Below are 15005 nucleotides of genomic sequence, written 5' to 3' on the forward strand. Positions count from 1 at the left end.
TTCGATAGCTTTTTCAATGATGAAAAAGTTTCTTATTGTGGGGCCCACTTTTCAGATTTTCATTTTTTATCTGCAACAACAATGGCTTCTCTCTCTTTTTTCTATTTCCCTGCTCGCTCCTCTCCTCTCTCCATCTCCCTCCGGCGCTCTCCCTCACCTGCATATCCAGCTACACTGCACGCACAATGGCTCCAACTTCTCCCTCTCTGTCGTCGCCCTCAAGCTGCCGCCGCTGCCTCTTACGATTATTCCCTCTGATGACAACCAAGGAGATATCGCCAAGATCTGAACTGTTTTAGGGAATCTTCGCCCGTTTGCAAGGAGTCGCCGTGTGCTCGTGCATGAGCCAAATTACGCGATTGAAGGAGTGACTATGTGAATCCCTAATTTCAAGCACAGGGCATCCATCTTTGCATAAAGTAATTATAATGGTTTAGGACTCTGAGTTACGAGCAGGGAGTGGTCGCTGTATAGACAATGTGTTGGGTTTTTCTTTCGTATACAGCAAGGGGTTTTTGCGTAGGCATTTCTATCTATACTTAAATCATTATATAACTTTTCACATTTTACGGCATCTCATTGGAATGAAACAATTGCACATACTATCAAACTTGCATAAATTCTTTACATGAAATTTAGACCCATTTGTTTGCCGGCTTATATGCTTAGAGCCTTCAGAAAGTATTATGCTGCTAATTATAAAGTCACTAGTGTATAAAATGAAATAATATTACTCGAGTACTTTCTGGCTTTTCTCATAGCATTCAACATGGATTTTCATAAAGGAATAACCAACGTAAAGGAAAATGAAAGTGCGCTGAGTTGGTTATTCTGTACATGGGCTTGGACTAGGCCATCTATGTACATTCAGTTTCTGGGTTCCCAAAGAGCAAATGTTCGTCAACTTGAACTGTTCCTTCTCCTTCAACATGTTTGGCTTTCCGAACTCTAAATATCGACATTATCATCTGAGGAAACATGACAGTTTTAGACCTTTACATAGCATTTCCCACCCAAACTTTATATTATAACTGGACAGTCCTCAGCCACAATTCCAGGTGCTGTAGGACAAGAAGCCAACGCGCAATGATCATCATTCATAAGTCCCCACCATTCAGGGCCACTAATGTCGTTTGATTGCAGGGCGAAATAGAGCAGCACTCCCAGGAAGGCGACTCCGGCATCCAGAGCAGCTGACAGAACATAGTTATAGCGAGCCCACCACCCCCTGTACCTTTTGTAAATATAGAAGTTGAAGAAGATTCCGACTGCCCCCCAAGACAAATAGTGCACAGGTTTTGCTGGTGGCATCATCTGTGTAGCTCCTAAGAGTACCGGCATGTTCACGTACGGAATCCACTTTTGGTTGGGGAATTTTCGCGACAGGTACCAAACGGGCACTGGAGCGAGGAATCCAATGAGGAAGAACCAGTTCATCTCGGGGTAGACCCCAAGCTTCGTGAACATCCGTAGTGGTCCGATGACTCCCCAAATGATCGAAGCATTGTAGAAGACATCGTCTCCGGGGCACGTCCAAGGGCTTCCCTCTGGTAGGAGAGATGGGTCACAAATGTTTTCTACGGTGGTGAGAAGCCACCATCCCGTAAAAAAGTAGACACTTGATGCAAGAAGAGTCCCCACCAACTGTAGCATGGGAAATTCACAATCTTATGGGTCGGTTGAAAGTATGCTGCTCCAATTAAAAATTTCGACTATCTATGTATTACCTGAACCAAAAACATTGATTTAGGAGGGACCTTCATGTAATGACCTAATTTGAAGTCAGATAGGAACGAGAGAGCTTGGGTCATACTGATGTACCCATACGTCTTAAATGCTACATTAGCAAGAGGCTTCCCTGGATACATATACCCTATGACCAACTCTGTGATCACATTTAACCCTGGTGGCTGCAAAAATGTAATTTATCTTGAGAAATGATTTTCAGCTCAAAGAGTCAAATTCACAATCTCGCGTTGCTAGATATATAAATTACCGAGTTTGTTGTGGCCGCAATTATCCCAATAGGTAAAGTGAAGAAAAATGCCATCCCGCACGCAAGCAGAACTCCCCACCACGGTAATTGGAGCTGCTTGTCGAATCCTTCACATGTCCACAGAGCAAGTCCCATCATCACAATCAATATTATGTGAAACCACCACTGAGGTACCGCTTCATAGTTCTCCTTCATTATTCTCGTGTGCACATCCCCTAAGTGACCCTGCAATGTTTGCGTAGTTTTCTTCCACATCTGCCATATTGATCTGACCAAACAATTGTTGAACACAGAATCTTTCTCAGGGAGTAGACTAACTAACAAAACATTAAAGGGAAATAGAAGGAAGAACTGAAGAACCTTACTTTCCATTGAAAAGGGCGACATGTGAAATGGTAGCTGTTAAGGTTGCAAAGCTCAACCCATAAGTGAATGCAAACATGACGCTGAGGTAAAGTTTGCTATAACCATTATAGGCCTCCATATCAATGTCAAAAGTCTTGGCATTGAGGATCCGAGTGATGTTATAGGTTTGGCCAGCTGAGTCGAAAGTATGGGAGGTTAAGATGGGGAACCGTTTAGCTTCGTATGCATTGGACCAATACAGAATGGGGAGAGCAACATATATCATCAAGAAGAACCCAATCAGGGTGTTGACGATGGCAAAGGCTGGGTAGGCCAAAGGGCTTCCCAAGAAGCTAGCGACGGTGGACCAGTCGAGGCCAAACGAGCCCAAGCCAAGGCCGTGGAGGCCGGAGCCGATTTGCTGGGCGGTGATCGATTTAGTCCATATCAAGCAAACAAAGGAGATGGCAGATATAGAAGGAATAAAATAGGCTGGAATCACATAATAAGCAAAGCTCGCAATGAAAGCCGTAATGAAGAATTGGAGTCTTGTAGATCCTCCTTTGGGTCTCTTTTCATTTTCATGTAAAGCCCTGGATGTTACAGAAGTTGGTAATGCAAAATAAATAAATAAATAATGTTATATTCCAAGGAGAATGGAAGCTCAAGAATATGCATTGTGAAAGATAAAAAGAAAAGAGAAAAGAGAATACCTGAAGAGAGAGACCTGAACGAGGTTTGCGGGCCACCACATATAGGGAGAGTCTACTAGGTATTTTCTGAACAAACCAGCCCAGCCATACCCAAGCATCTGAAATATATTCGATTTTAAGAAGCTTATTTAAGAGAAATAAGCCGATACCCATTCTACATATTATACCCTTTTTTATTTGCATTTATGACATAAATGTAATTAGTTGGCTACAAACACAAATGGTACAAATGGACCCATTAACATGGGCATATATTGTGTACCGTGATTCAAGATAAATCAAAGATATTTATAAGGACATACCTGAGTAGTCTGTGCGAGCATGAAGGCTGCGACAATATGAATACCCTTGCGATAAAAAGCCTTGACAATTGTGATTATGTGCATCGCATAGACTCCACCTGCCCCCGAGTTCGCAAAGATTGTGATCAGAACATGTTCTTTCAAATTGAAAGGTCCTGGGTTCAGCGAGAACGACCATCTCGTGAACGGGACCTGGATTGGCTTTGAAGGGAGCGTTGCAGCCATCAGTCTTCCTATGGGAAGCACAACAATCTGTGCTGAAACTGACGAGACAGAGAGCTGGTTCGAGCGGTAGCCAAAGAATTTGTTCACGAAGGAGAGGATAACACAAGAGGCCACTCCAAGAACCCATGTCCTGAATGTCAAAGAGGGCAGTGAAGGGTCATCCGCGGTCGAAACAGTCAGGCGCACCTCTTCGATCGGGCAATCATTGTCTTCGTCGATTCCTGCACGGTAAGCCATTGAATCCAATCACAAAATCAGAACAAGAGCTCCATGTTTCCCTCGTCAGTTTCAGGAACATCATTCATGGGGTCGGTGCGTTCTTTGCCAACCTCGTCATGGTGCATCAACAACAATCCAATCCGTGCGTACAACCTTTACAATTCATGTTCTTTCATTCATTCGCGTACCAAACTGGCGTATGGTTCAGTCCTTGGAAAGTTGACACGAAAAAAAGAAAAGAAAAGAGCACAAAGAAAAGGAATGCTTTTCACGGTGATGGCAAAGAAAGCTTACGAGGGACATCGATGGAGGATTGCAGGTTTTCCGGAGACTTCGAACCAATCACCTCAAAACCTGCCATCTTCTCTCTCTGCCCTCTATCGAATGGGAAGTTTGTGACAAACAACTCTCGGCAGTCCTATTTATATAAGAAATCGACTCTGGGGAATTACTAAACAAAATATTCTATCAATTTTCCGGAGTCCTGTTTCTTTTTCCTTTTTCTTTTTCAAGGCTGAATCTGCCATCTTCTCTATATATGGAAGCATCATCAGATGTGCAAGGCATGGAATCCGGTACTTCCATATTTGTAATTTGTGTATCCGCGCGCAGTTCGCGTCACTGTTCAATTGGGACGATGGTCGTTTTGCTTTCTTTCCCGACCTGGAGATGCAGTAAGAATCTCGGTGTAGCCAGGGAAAAACTAATTAAAATCAATGATAAAAACGACGAGCTTTGGTAGATAACCGGTTCGCGTACGAAACGGGTGGAATGATTCCCGTTCTTTAGGCCCATTCATTTCTAGGAATTTTAAGGTTTCATGAAGAAGGCGGTTAGAAGACAAGCTGGGATTGATTTGACTCGCCCGAATTAGGGAATTGACTGAGCTGTCGTCGCTTGAAATTAGACCTTGCCACTTTCTCTTGTGCAGGAGTGATTTAGCTGGCATACAAGCATCAGTGACTACTTATTTACTTGCATAATAATTGATAAGATTCCAATGAAGAAAATATACATGGCCATATACATTCACTAGAGAAAAAAGAGAATATACCGAATTCATATTTAACCCTAAAATAGAGGAACTTTTAAATGAAAGTTCCTCAAATGTGGTTTAAGCAACCACGATGTCCATTTAATTTAGATCGTCCTAATTAGATATCGTCGATGAAGTTGGTGAGCATTTAATTCAGTTTTATAATAGCTTTTCCATTGATGAAAATTTTTCTTAATTGTGGTTATTAAAAGTTTAGTTCATTCATCTATTCAAAATTATGACCCATCTTTTATTAGTGAATCTTCAATTATACGCAGAACCTATTGCAGAAATAGTAATTGAAATTAATAGAATTAGTAGAACTTTTAATTGCATAACTCATATGTCAAAGCAAAATATAAGTATTCGTTTTCTTTGTATATGCGATATATGCGGGAGCTTTAATAAAGAGTTATCAATGGAGCTCATGGATTAGGGTGCATTTCATTAAGATATTCTACATAGCAGTTCTATAACAACTACAGCTTAATAGGGAAAAATTCTAAATAATGATCTAAAGTGTATTCATTTTCTTAAATAAAAGTCTGAAGTAAATATTGTTTCAAATTAGAACTTGAAATGCCATCATTTTTCTGAAAATAACGGCTTGAAGTGGTTATGCCTATTTGAATTAAGGGCTTGACTTCCCGATTGGTCAAGGGCATTTTTGTCATTTATCTTCTTCTTTTTTAATTTTTTTTTAATTTTCTTTCTTTTTCCTTTTATATTTTTTTTCCTCTTTTTGGATTTTTGTCCGACCACTGACAAAGCCCAAAGAGGGCTACGCGTAGAGGTGAGCATGGTTTTAGATTAGAATCCAAAACTTAATAATCAAACCGGTAGGAACTTATAGGTTCCACATTCCAAGGTATAGGGTAGGTTACAAATTCTAAAGAATGAGGAACCGGTTTCGACAAATAGATTATGGGTTCTTAGTTGGAGGAATTTAGAGCCCATAACCTATAAGCCGTAACTTAGAACTTATAATAAGTTTTAATATTTTTCTTGATCCATATTTTCGAATAATCTTGCGATATTTCATGTCATTTGATGATAAGTATATAATTTAGAAGCACTAGTTCAATCATTCATTTTATTATTGAGACTTTTACTTTATTAATATTCATATTTTTCATATGTTTAAATATAAATTATAGTCAATGACTTATAGCAACAAGTGGTGGTCATTAAAGATTTTAATTCATTGTAATTGTTTAATTAATAATATGGTGAAACCTAGATAGACCCTAAAACTAACCTTAGAACTTGTCACAAGGTAGGTTCTGGATTCCAAAAATTGAGAAATCTGTTTCAATAGATAAATCCTAAATTTCAAGTGGAACATATATAGAACCTAGAATCGCTCACCTATAGCTGAGCAAGGTTGATTAGATGTGGGCTACCCTTGCTGGCCACACGCGAGGGATGGCCTCGCCTTGGGGGAGGTTGCCCTTGCAACCAAAGGCAAGGCCATCCCTTGCTAGATATGGGCAAGGGTCCCCTCGCCAACAATCGGTGAGGGTCAACCTCACTTGGGGCTAGTGAGAATAAAAAGAACAAAAAAAATTAAAAAATAAAAACTAATTTTGATGAAAACACCCTTTAATCGATTAGAATATTTAGCCGATTGGCAACCGGCGAGATCTAGCCTTTATTTAAAACAACATTGTCACTTCATGCCATTATTTGAAACAATGGCCATTTCAAACCTTTATTTGACACAAGGTTTTCTTTGGGCTCTTATTTAAGAAAATAAGAACACTTCATGCCATTATTTAGAATTTTCCCTAGCCTAAAATAACATGATTATTGTGAATGTTAGATATAATAAGCAATTTCTTTATGATAGTTTTTATATTAGAGATAATTAAATGGTTTCATTGATTTTTCGTATCCCTTAAGATTGTGTGTATATCTCTCTTTAATTAGCTAGATTAAGATGCTATCATAGATAGCAATTTAATAAAACTTATTTAGAGGCTCACATATTCTTCCCGAATATATATTGAAATATACACAAAATTCCTTATTTCACTTTTCAGCATCATTATTCTTAACTACCCCAAAAAACAATATCAATCAAGAGTATTTAATCAAATATATAAACAATCAAAATATAAATTTTTGAACCGGTACTATGCCCTGTAAAACATTAATTTCTGTATTTTCGTTTATATAAATCCCTATTTAACAGAATGATGACTTTTTTGATCTTTGGGTTGTGCAAACCAAATAGAAGGCTGACTTTGGGTTGTACGAAGCTTGAAACTAGGTGAATTTAGAGAGTAGTATCAATCTATCATGCACACGTTTGCTAAATAGAGGAAAAGCGACATCAATTGAAAGAGAGTCAAATTCGAAAAAAGAGAGTCAAATCGGAGTTAGCACATGTTCTTAAACATGAAGAAAATTGAAGCTGGGACCCGGACTAACCTATGATTTCTGAAGTGCGCCTGGGTCGGAGGTGGTTTCTTTTCCGATCGCAAAAAGATGGCCGATGCCTGGGCAGCTGCATTTGCTGTCGCGAATCTGTTGCGATGAGCGCCGCAGCGAGGGTGACCATCGCCCAAATCTATTCCGAGGAAGACCGCTGGCCAAATCTTCTCTCAATCTCCTTGACATCTCTTTGTCTCTGCATTGCAGCCGCAGGAGACGGCTTCACTTGAGCCCGGCGAGGGGCCAACGCCTGCTGCGTCGCCGCCGCAACAAGCATTGCCGGTGCTACCTCCCTGACCCTACCCATAAATTTACTAATTTCTGTGTTCCTTTTTTTTTTTTTAATTTTCTTGTTTTCATATTTTCGGGTAATTTATCAAGTTTTATAAATATTAAAAGAATTTCACGCTGGCATTTAAGGGCTGTTAATGGCCATGTTGACGATTTACTTATTATTTTAATGGATCGACTGACTTGAAGAGAAAAAAGCTACTAATTTAACTACACAATTAATTTAAATAAAAAAAATTCATGGACCGATTGGACATTTTGTAACTATACAAGGACTAGTGGATTCGACCAAAAAAGAGGACTAGCGGGCCTCTATCTCTTTAAACGATGATGAATGCTTGAAAGAAGATAACGAATCAAAATAAAAGAGAATAATCTTAGATAATCTATTTTTGGTGAGATATGACATATACCACATCAAGCAAATGCAATGTGACTTTATATATGAGAAAAATAAACTCACAATATATAATCATCCGGGCGATGAAACATATTATTTTCTTCTGTAGTATTTTTTACCTTTCATTAAATTTCAATGTTATTGTCATTGTTATAGTTCTAGAAAGATCATATTTTCATGGAAGTCAACTACGTCAAGAACATAAAAAGATTTAATCTTGTACTCGTGAAGACTTTTGGGCGTGGATCGAATGGTAAGAAAGAAACTTGTGAAGTAACTAAACGGCGCATCAGGCATTTGTTTTTGCAAACTGGAAGAGCTTCAAGTTCATGTACAAACCGGTTCGTGGGAAGCCCATCAAGCAAACTATCTGTCAACTAAAGTTGTCATATACTCTTAAATATGTTCAGCTTTATTTGAAGTTCTAAATTCAAACACGTTGTCCTAGGTGGGGTGCGGATACTAAGTTTTAGTCATCTATGTAGAACAATCCAATGTGAACTCCTAATTAATAAGTGGACAACCATCAACCTCGACCCCAGGGACTGTAGGACAAGTAGCCAATTTGCAGGCATCATCATTGGTGAGTCCTCACCACTTTGGACCATTGAGTTGTATTGATTGGAAGGCGAAATAGAGGAGCACTCCCATGAATGCGACTTCGGTGTCCAGAGCGGCCAATAAGAAATAGTTGTACTAGGCCCACCAACCCTTGAACCTCTTGTAAACATATACGTTGAAGAAGATCCCGACCACACCCCAGGATGTGTAGTTCAGGATTGAGGCGGGCGGAATGCCCGTTGAACCTCCTATGAAAATTGGCATGTTAGGGTGCACATGGCAACGTTTTTATTCTGGGGAACTATTTCTTTTCAAAAAGAATTTTTTTCTATTTCTACTTCAAAAACAATTTATGAGTAAAATAAAGTGTTTGGTAATTATACAAAATTTTTATTCTTATAATATAAAAAGAATAGAAATGCATTTGGTAAAAAATTGTAAATTTTTATTTATTTATTTTTTTCTTACTCATGGACCGCCAATTATCGCCCGCCGCACGACGGCTGCACGACCGTCGCACAACCACCGCACGACGGCTGCACGACTTCGCATGACCGCATAATTGCCGCACGACCCACAATTGTCGCCGACGCCGCACGATGGCTGCACGACCGTCGCATGACCACCGCACAATTGCTGCATGATCGCCGACCATTGCCCTTGACCACCGCCGCAGGATTGCCGCCCACAGCCCACCGGTTGCAGGAGGGGCGATGGTCGATGAGCTGTGGGTGGCGGTCCTACGGCGACGATTGGCAATGATGATTGACGGTCATGTAGTGGCAGGCAACGGTCATGTGGCGATTGGCAACGGCAGGCTGCTAATGAATGGTGGCGATCGTCGGCTGGTGGGCTACGAGCAACGGCAACCGTCGCCGACGATCAGCTGCCAACGGTGGCCACGAGTGGCAGGAGATGGCCGATAGTGGCCGCAACAAGGAAGAAGAACAAAAGAAAAGAAAAAAACTTATTTCTTGAAATTGTTTCCGGGAACAAGAAGCTATTTTTTTTTTTGTTTCTTATTTCTATTCTAAATTTATTCCCCAGTCACTTTTCTATTCCGAAAATAGAAAAATAAGTTGGCGTTACCAAACAAATTTCTGTTCTTTTTTTATTCCGAGGAACAAAAGAACATAAATCGGGAGAAATATGAAATGTTACCATGTAGGCTCTTAATGTGCTAAATCCACTTTTTGTCAAGGAACCTACGCGATAGGTACCAAGCTGGCACAGGGGCAAGCAGTCCGATGAGGAAGAACTAGTTCAGGTGGTGATAGATCCTTGACTTTCCAAACATCCTGAGCGAGCCGACAACTCTCCAAATGATTGAGGCATTGTAAAAGACATTGTCGCCAAGGCATGTCCATAAGCTTCCCTCTAGTAGCGGGACCGGTTGCATATGTTGGGGCTGCTGGTGATTAGCCACCACGTGATGGCAAAATAGACACTCGAACTGATGATCGTCCCAACCAACTATGGAATTGGGAAGTTTCACAATGTTGTGAGCAAGCCCAAAGTGAGAAAAAGGTAGAAGTTTGAAAGGCCTCAATTCTCTGTGATGTAATTTACCTGAACCAGGAACATTGACTTTGGAGGAATCTTTAAGTAGTGACCTAATTTGAAGTCTGAAGTAAATGAGATCGCTTGGACCATGCTGATGTAGCCATACGTTTTGAAGGATACGTTGGCGAGAGGCTTCCTTGGATAAATAAATCCTATGACCAACTCCGTGATCACATTTAGCCCTGGTGTCTACAACAGCAAATTTCGTGTGTCTGAGAAATGTTTTTCTTTGGTATCGGCCTGTTAATTTACCTCACATTCTCGTGTTGCTAGATATGTAAATTATGTTATCTGTTGTGGCTGTGATGATCCTAATTGGTAATGTGAAGAATAGTGCCATCCCACACGTTAGGATGAGTCCCCACCAAGGCAGTTGGAACTGTTTGTCGAAACCTTTACAAACCCACAGAGCAAGTCCCAACACTACAATCAAGATTAGTGTAAAACCACCACTGAGGAATTGCTTCATAGTTCTGCTTCATCAACCTGGTGTGCACGTCTCCAAAGTAACCGCCTCCCGCCGTTTTCTTCAACATTTGCCAGATTGTTCTAGACCACATAACAATTGAAAAACCAAATTTTTCGCTGAGTTAAGTAAATGACAATTTAAAATTCTTTGTACTACATCTACTTTGCGTATGCAAGTAACGATACATTGCCCACGACTAGGGAGAAAATAGATAAAAATGAAGAAATGTACTTTCCATGGAACAAGGCGATATGTGTAAGGGTAGCGGCCAAAACTGCAAAATTTAGCCCATAATTTAAGGCAAAGAAGATGCTTAGGTAAAGTTTTCTATAACCATCGTCGACCTCCAGATCCAAGTCAAAATTCTAGGCATTGAGAATCCAAATAATGTTATATTCTTGGCCAAATGAGGCAAAATTCCCGAAGGAAATCATGGGGAACCGTTTGGCCTCGTATGTATTGGAATAATAAAGGATGGAGAGAACGACATAGACAATCAAGAAGAACCCGACAAGGATGTTGAGAATGGAAGAGCCCGGAAAGGCTAGAGGACTTCCCAAGAATGAGGAGATTAAGGACCAGTCGAAGCTGAATGAGCCCAACTCGAAGCCGTAGGAACCAGAACCGACTTATTGTGCAGTGATTGATTTCTTCCATATCCAGCAAACAACCGAGAGGTAAGCGATTCTTTTGAAAAGATATCCCGGCACCAGATAATAAGCAAAACTTGATATGAAAAACACCAGGAAAAATGGGATCCTCGTAAATCCTCCCGGCCTCTTTTTTCTTTTCATGCAAAGCCTTGAATGTGAGATAAAAAGTTGGTAATATGAACAAATGGAGGTGAGGTTCAGAGGAAGGTAACAAGAAGAAGAAAGATTTTTGTCTCGCGAGAGCTAAAAGAAAGGGAACAAGCACCTGAACAGAAAGACCTATACAAGGTTGGATGGCCACCATGTGTAGGGAGAGTCCACCAGTTATCGTCTGAACAAACCAACCCAACCATAGCCAATCAACTGAAATTCATTCAGCAATAAGAGAATCAAACATAGGCGAATGAGCAAATCGCATCTTCAAGGATAGATGGTGACCATAGCTTGAAGAAGTTGCTACAGGTTGTGTATGTTTTTATCTATCTTGGCATACTTAAGTCATTTGATGCTGGATAGATGGTGAACATAGCTTGAAGAAGTCGCTACAGGTTGTGTATGTTTTTATCTATCTTGGCATACTTAAGTCATTTGTGCTAGCATGAAAGCTCCAATGATATTTGTTGTAAGATAATATACAGAAATGACAGAATCTTGCAATTTACGTTAATGCGAAATTGCCAAACAAATAAACAAAAAAATTATGACATAAGAAATTTACGTGGTTCGGTCCGAATATTGGTACCTACGTCCATAGGGAGAGCCGGTAGTAAATAATCCATTATAATTGGATAATCGGAGTTTATAATCACTCACACATCAAGTGTTTCCCACACTTAGATTTAACCACAAACCAAAGTGTTTATAAATAAATAATTCACTTGAACATAAACTCATAGCACAAAAATTATCGCTCATTCAAGTTCAAAGTATAACGCTCTACGTACGCCAAAATCAAGAACTTTAGTGTTCGTCTTTGGTCCGCGTACGTACGGCTTCACATATCTCTTCAAAGCTTCTCGCGGCTTGTGGCTTTAAAAATTATGTGCGGCTTTGTAGGGTTTTTTTTTTTTACATTATCCACGCACGCACACAAAAGGGAATTCATCTGCCCAAAGGTGAAATAGTTGACCTAGGCCCACCAGCTCCTTTATTCGGCAAGCTTCATGTGCAGGACTTCGTAGACTCCTTTCTCTTGTAGGCTTCGGTGGCATCTTACGAAAAGAATAAGGCTTGCAATTGTTCCTACTTTTATACGTGTGAAGATGACTCAATCTTCACGTTTCGGATTCCGCAGCAATAACTTGTTTCCATTTATTTTATTTTTCATCTTTTGTAGATTTTCAAGAGTCCAACGAATTTCTTCTACTTGGGAAATCTTTATAAATAAAATTCGATAAAATAAATCATCATCCGAATTCAAACTCAAAACATTAATTTAACAATTCTCCACATTGGCTCAATGTTTGAAGCCAAGTTATAGTGTTCATCATCCATGCTGCTCTTCCAACTCCCCGACGGGCGTTCACTCTCCACAGACGCCAATAGAGCTCAAGCAAAGCTTAAGCTTCGTTAAAGGAATAGACTTAGTTATCATATCTGCCGAGTTATCTGCTATAGCAATCTTTTTGTAAAAAATTATAAATTTTTGTATTTATTTGTTCCTTTTCTTACTCAAGGACCATCGATTGTCGCCCGCCACCGCACGACCGTCGTACGACGGCTGCACGACCACCGCATGACCGCCGCACGACGGCTGCACGATCGTTGCACGACCGCCGCACCATTGTCGCACGACTGCCGACCGTTACCACCAACCGTCGCATGACAGCTGCACAACCGTTGCACGACCGTCACACAATTGCCGCATGACTGTCAATCGCCGCCGCAGGATTGTTGCCCATAACCCACCGGCCGCGGGAGGGGGCAGTGGTCGATGAGCTGTGGGCGGCGGTCCTACCGCGACGATCGGCAATGACGGTTGACGGTCAATGCAGCGGCAGGCGGCGGTGGTGTGGTGGTTAGCGACGGCAGAGTTGCTAGCGGACGGTGGCAATCATCGACATAGACTCCAAATTCAATAAAAATCTTTATCAATAAAATTTGATATAATAAATCGTTATCCAAATTAAACCTCGAGACATTAATTTAAAAATATTAATGCTCATATGATATAAAGCCTTGACAATTGTGATAATGCTCGGGGCATAGACTCCACCCGTCTCGGAGCTGGCAAAGATGGTGATCAACACATGTTCTTTCATATAAAAAAGTCCTGGATTTAGCGAGAATGTCCATCCCGTGAACGGTACCCGGATCGGCCTCGAAGACAGTTTCCTAGCCATCAATCTTCCCAAGGGAAGTGTAACAATCTGTGCTGCAACCGCCGAAATGCTGAGTGGGTTAGATTGGTAGTTGAAGAATTGGTTGGTGAAGGCGAGGATCACGCATGAGGCCACCCCGGGAACCCATGTCCTGAACGTCAGGATGGGCAGCGTAGGGTCATCCGTGGTTGGAACCGTGAGGCGCACCTCTTCGATGGGGCTATCATCATTTATTCCGCCTCCTCCTGCATGGTAAGTTATTGTGTTCAGTCAAGAAACCATAACAAAAACCACACTAAGTCTAGGACAACATTGTTATTGCCAAAATATTGGAAAAAATGTAAAAAAAATCCTAAACAACGATGGATCTGGTCTGAGTGAGGACTCCTTTCTCTCGTAGGCTTCGGCGGCATCTTACGAAAAGGATAATGCTTGCAATTGTTCCTACTTTTATACGTGTGCAGAGGACTCCATTTTCACGTTTCGGATTCCGCAGCAAAGAGGAAACTTGCTTCCATTTATTTTATATTTCATCTTTTGTAGATTTTCAAGAGTTGAGTGTATTTCTTCTACTTGGGAAATCTTTATAAATAAAATTCGATATAATAAATCGACATCCGAATTCAAACTCTAAACATTAATTTAACAATTTTCTACCTTGGCTCAATATTTGAAGCCAAGTTATAGTGCCCATCATCCATGTTGCTCTCCTAACTCCTCGACGGCGTTTACTCTCCATAGACACCAATAGAGCTCAAGAAAACTTGAGCTTCGCCAAAGGAGCAGACTTAGTCATCATATCTGCCGAGTTATCTGCTGTAGCAATCTTTTTGTAAAAAATTATAAATTTTTGTATTTATCTTTTTTTTCTTACTCAAGGACCACCGATTGTCGTTCGCCATTGCACGACCGCCACACGACGGCTACACAACCGTCGCACGACCACCGCACAATGGCTGCACAATTGTCGCATGACCCCCGCACAATTGCCGCATGAATGCCAACCGTAACCACCAACCGCCGCACGACGGCTGCACAATCGTCACACGACTACCGCACAATTGCCGCATGACCGCCAACCGTCGCCGCTGACCGCTGCCATAGGATTGCTGCCCACAACCCATCGGCCGTGGTAGGGGGCGGTGGTCGATGAGCTATGGGTGGCGGTCCTACGGCGACGGTCCGCAATGACGGTTGACGGTCATGCAGCAGCAAGCGACGTCGTATGGCGGTTAGCGGCGGCAAGCTGCCAACGGACGGTGGCGGTCGTCGACATAGACTCCAAATTCAATAAAAATCTTTATCAATAAAATTCGGTATAATAAATCATCATCCAAATTCAAACTTGAGACATTAATTTAACAATATTGATGCTCCTATGATATAAAGCTTTGACAATTATGATAATGCTCGGGGCATAGACTCCACTCGTCCTGGAGCTGGCAAAGATGGTGATCAACACATGTTCTTTCATA

At 41.1% G+C, this 15005-nt stretch overlaps 1 protein-coding gene and 1 pseudogene across 1 annotated transcript; both read right to left on the reverse strand.

Annotated features, from left to right (window-relative positions):
• Positions 1-953: 953 nt before the first annotated feature.
• Positions 954-8788, reverse strand: LOC104452164 (oligopeptide transporter 5). The gene is made up of 8 exons (XM_010066675.2): positions 8674-8788; positions 5351-5368; positions 3357-3787; positions 3055-3152; positions 2362-2934; positions 1997-2264; positions 1728-1910; positions 954-1644 (listed from the first exon to the last, which is right to left on the reverse strand). Exons 1-8 carry the CDS (start codon positions 8786-8788, stop codon positions 1021-1023), a joined length of 2310 nt encoding a protein of 769 aa, XP_010064977.2. The 3' UTR covers positions 954-1020.
• Positions 8789-9704: 916 nt separating this feature from the next.
• On the reverse strand, positions 9705-14654 carry LOC104417347 (annotated as a pseudogene).
• Positions 14655-15005: the final 351 nt, after the last annotated feature.

The sequence above is a fragment of the Eucalyptus grandis genome, chromosome 6 (genome assembly GCF_016545825.1).
Source record: "Eucalyptus grandis isolate ANBG69807.140 chromosome 6, ASM1654582v1, whole genome shotgun sequence".
In the NCBI taxonomy this organism is placed as follows: domain Eukaryota; kingdom Viridiplantae; phylum Streptophyta; class Magnoliopsida; order Myrtales; family Myrtaceae; genus Eucalyptus; species Eucalyptus grandis.

What these genes read in the sequence shown, in the direction of transcription:
- LOC104452164 (XM_010066675.2), bottom strand. Translation starts at nt 8,788, where the DNA reads ATGCCAATTTTCATAGGAGGTTCAACGGGCATTCCGCCCGCCTCAATC. An exon ending in GTTCAGGTCTCTCTCTTCAG is followed by an intron (nt 2,935 to 3,054) that starts GTATTCTCTTTT and finishes TGTAACATCCAG; the next exon opens with GGCTTTACATGAAAATGAAA. An exon ending in TTGCGGCCACAACAAACTCG is followed by an intron (nt 1,911 to 1,996) that starts GTAATTTATATA and finishes ACATTTTTGCAG; the next exon opens with CCACCAGGGTTAAATGTGAT.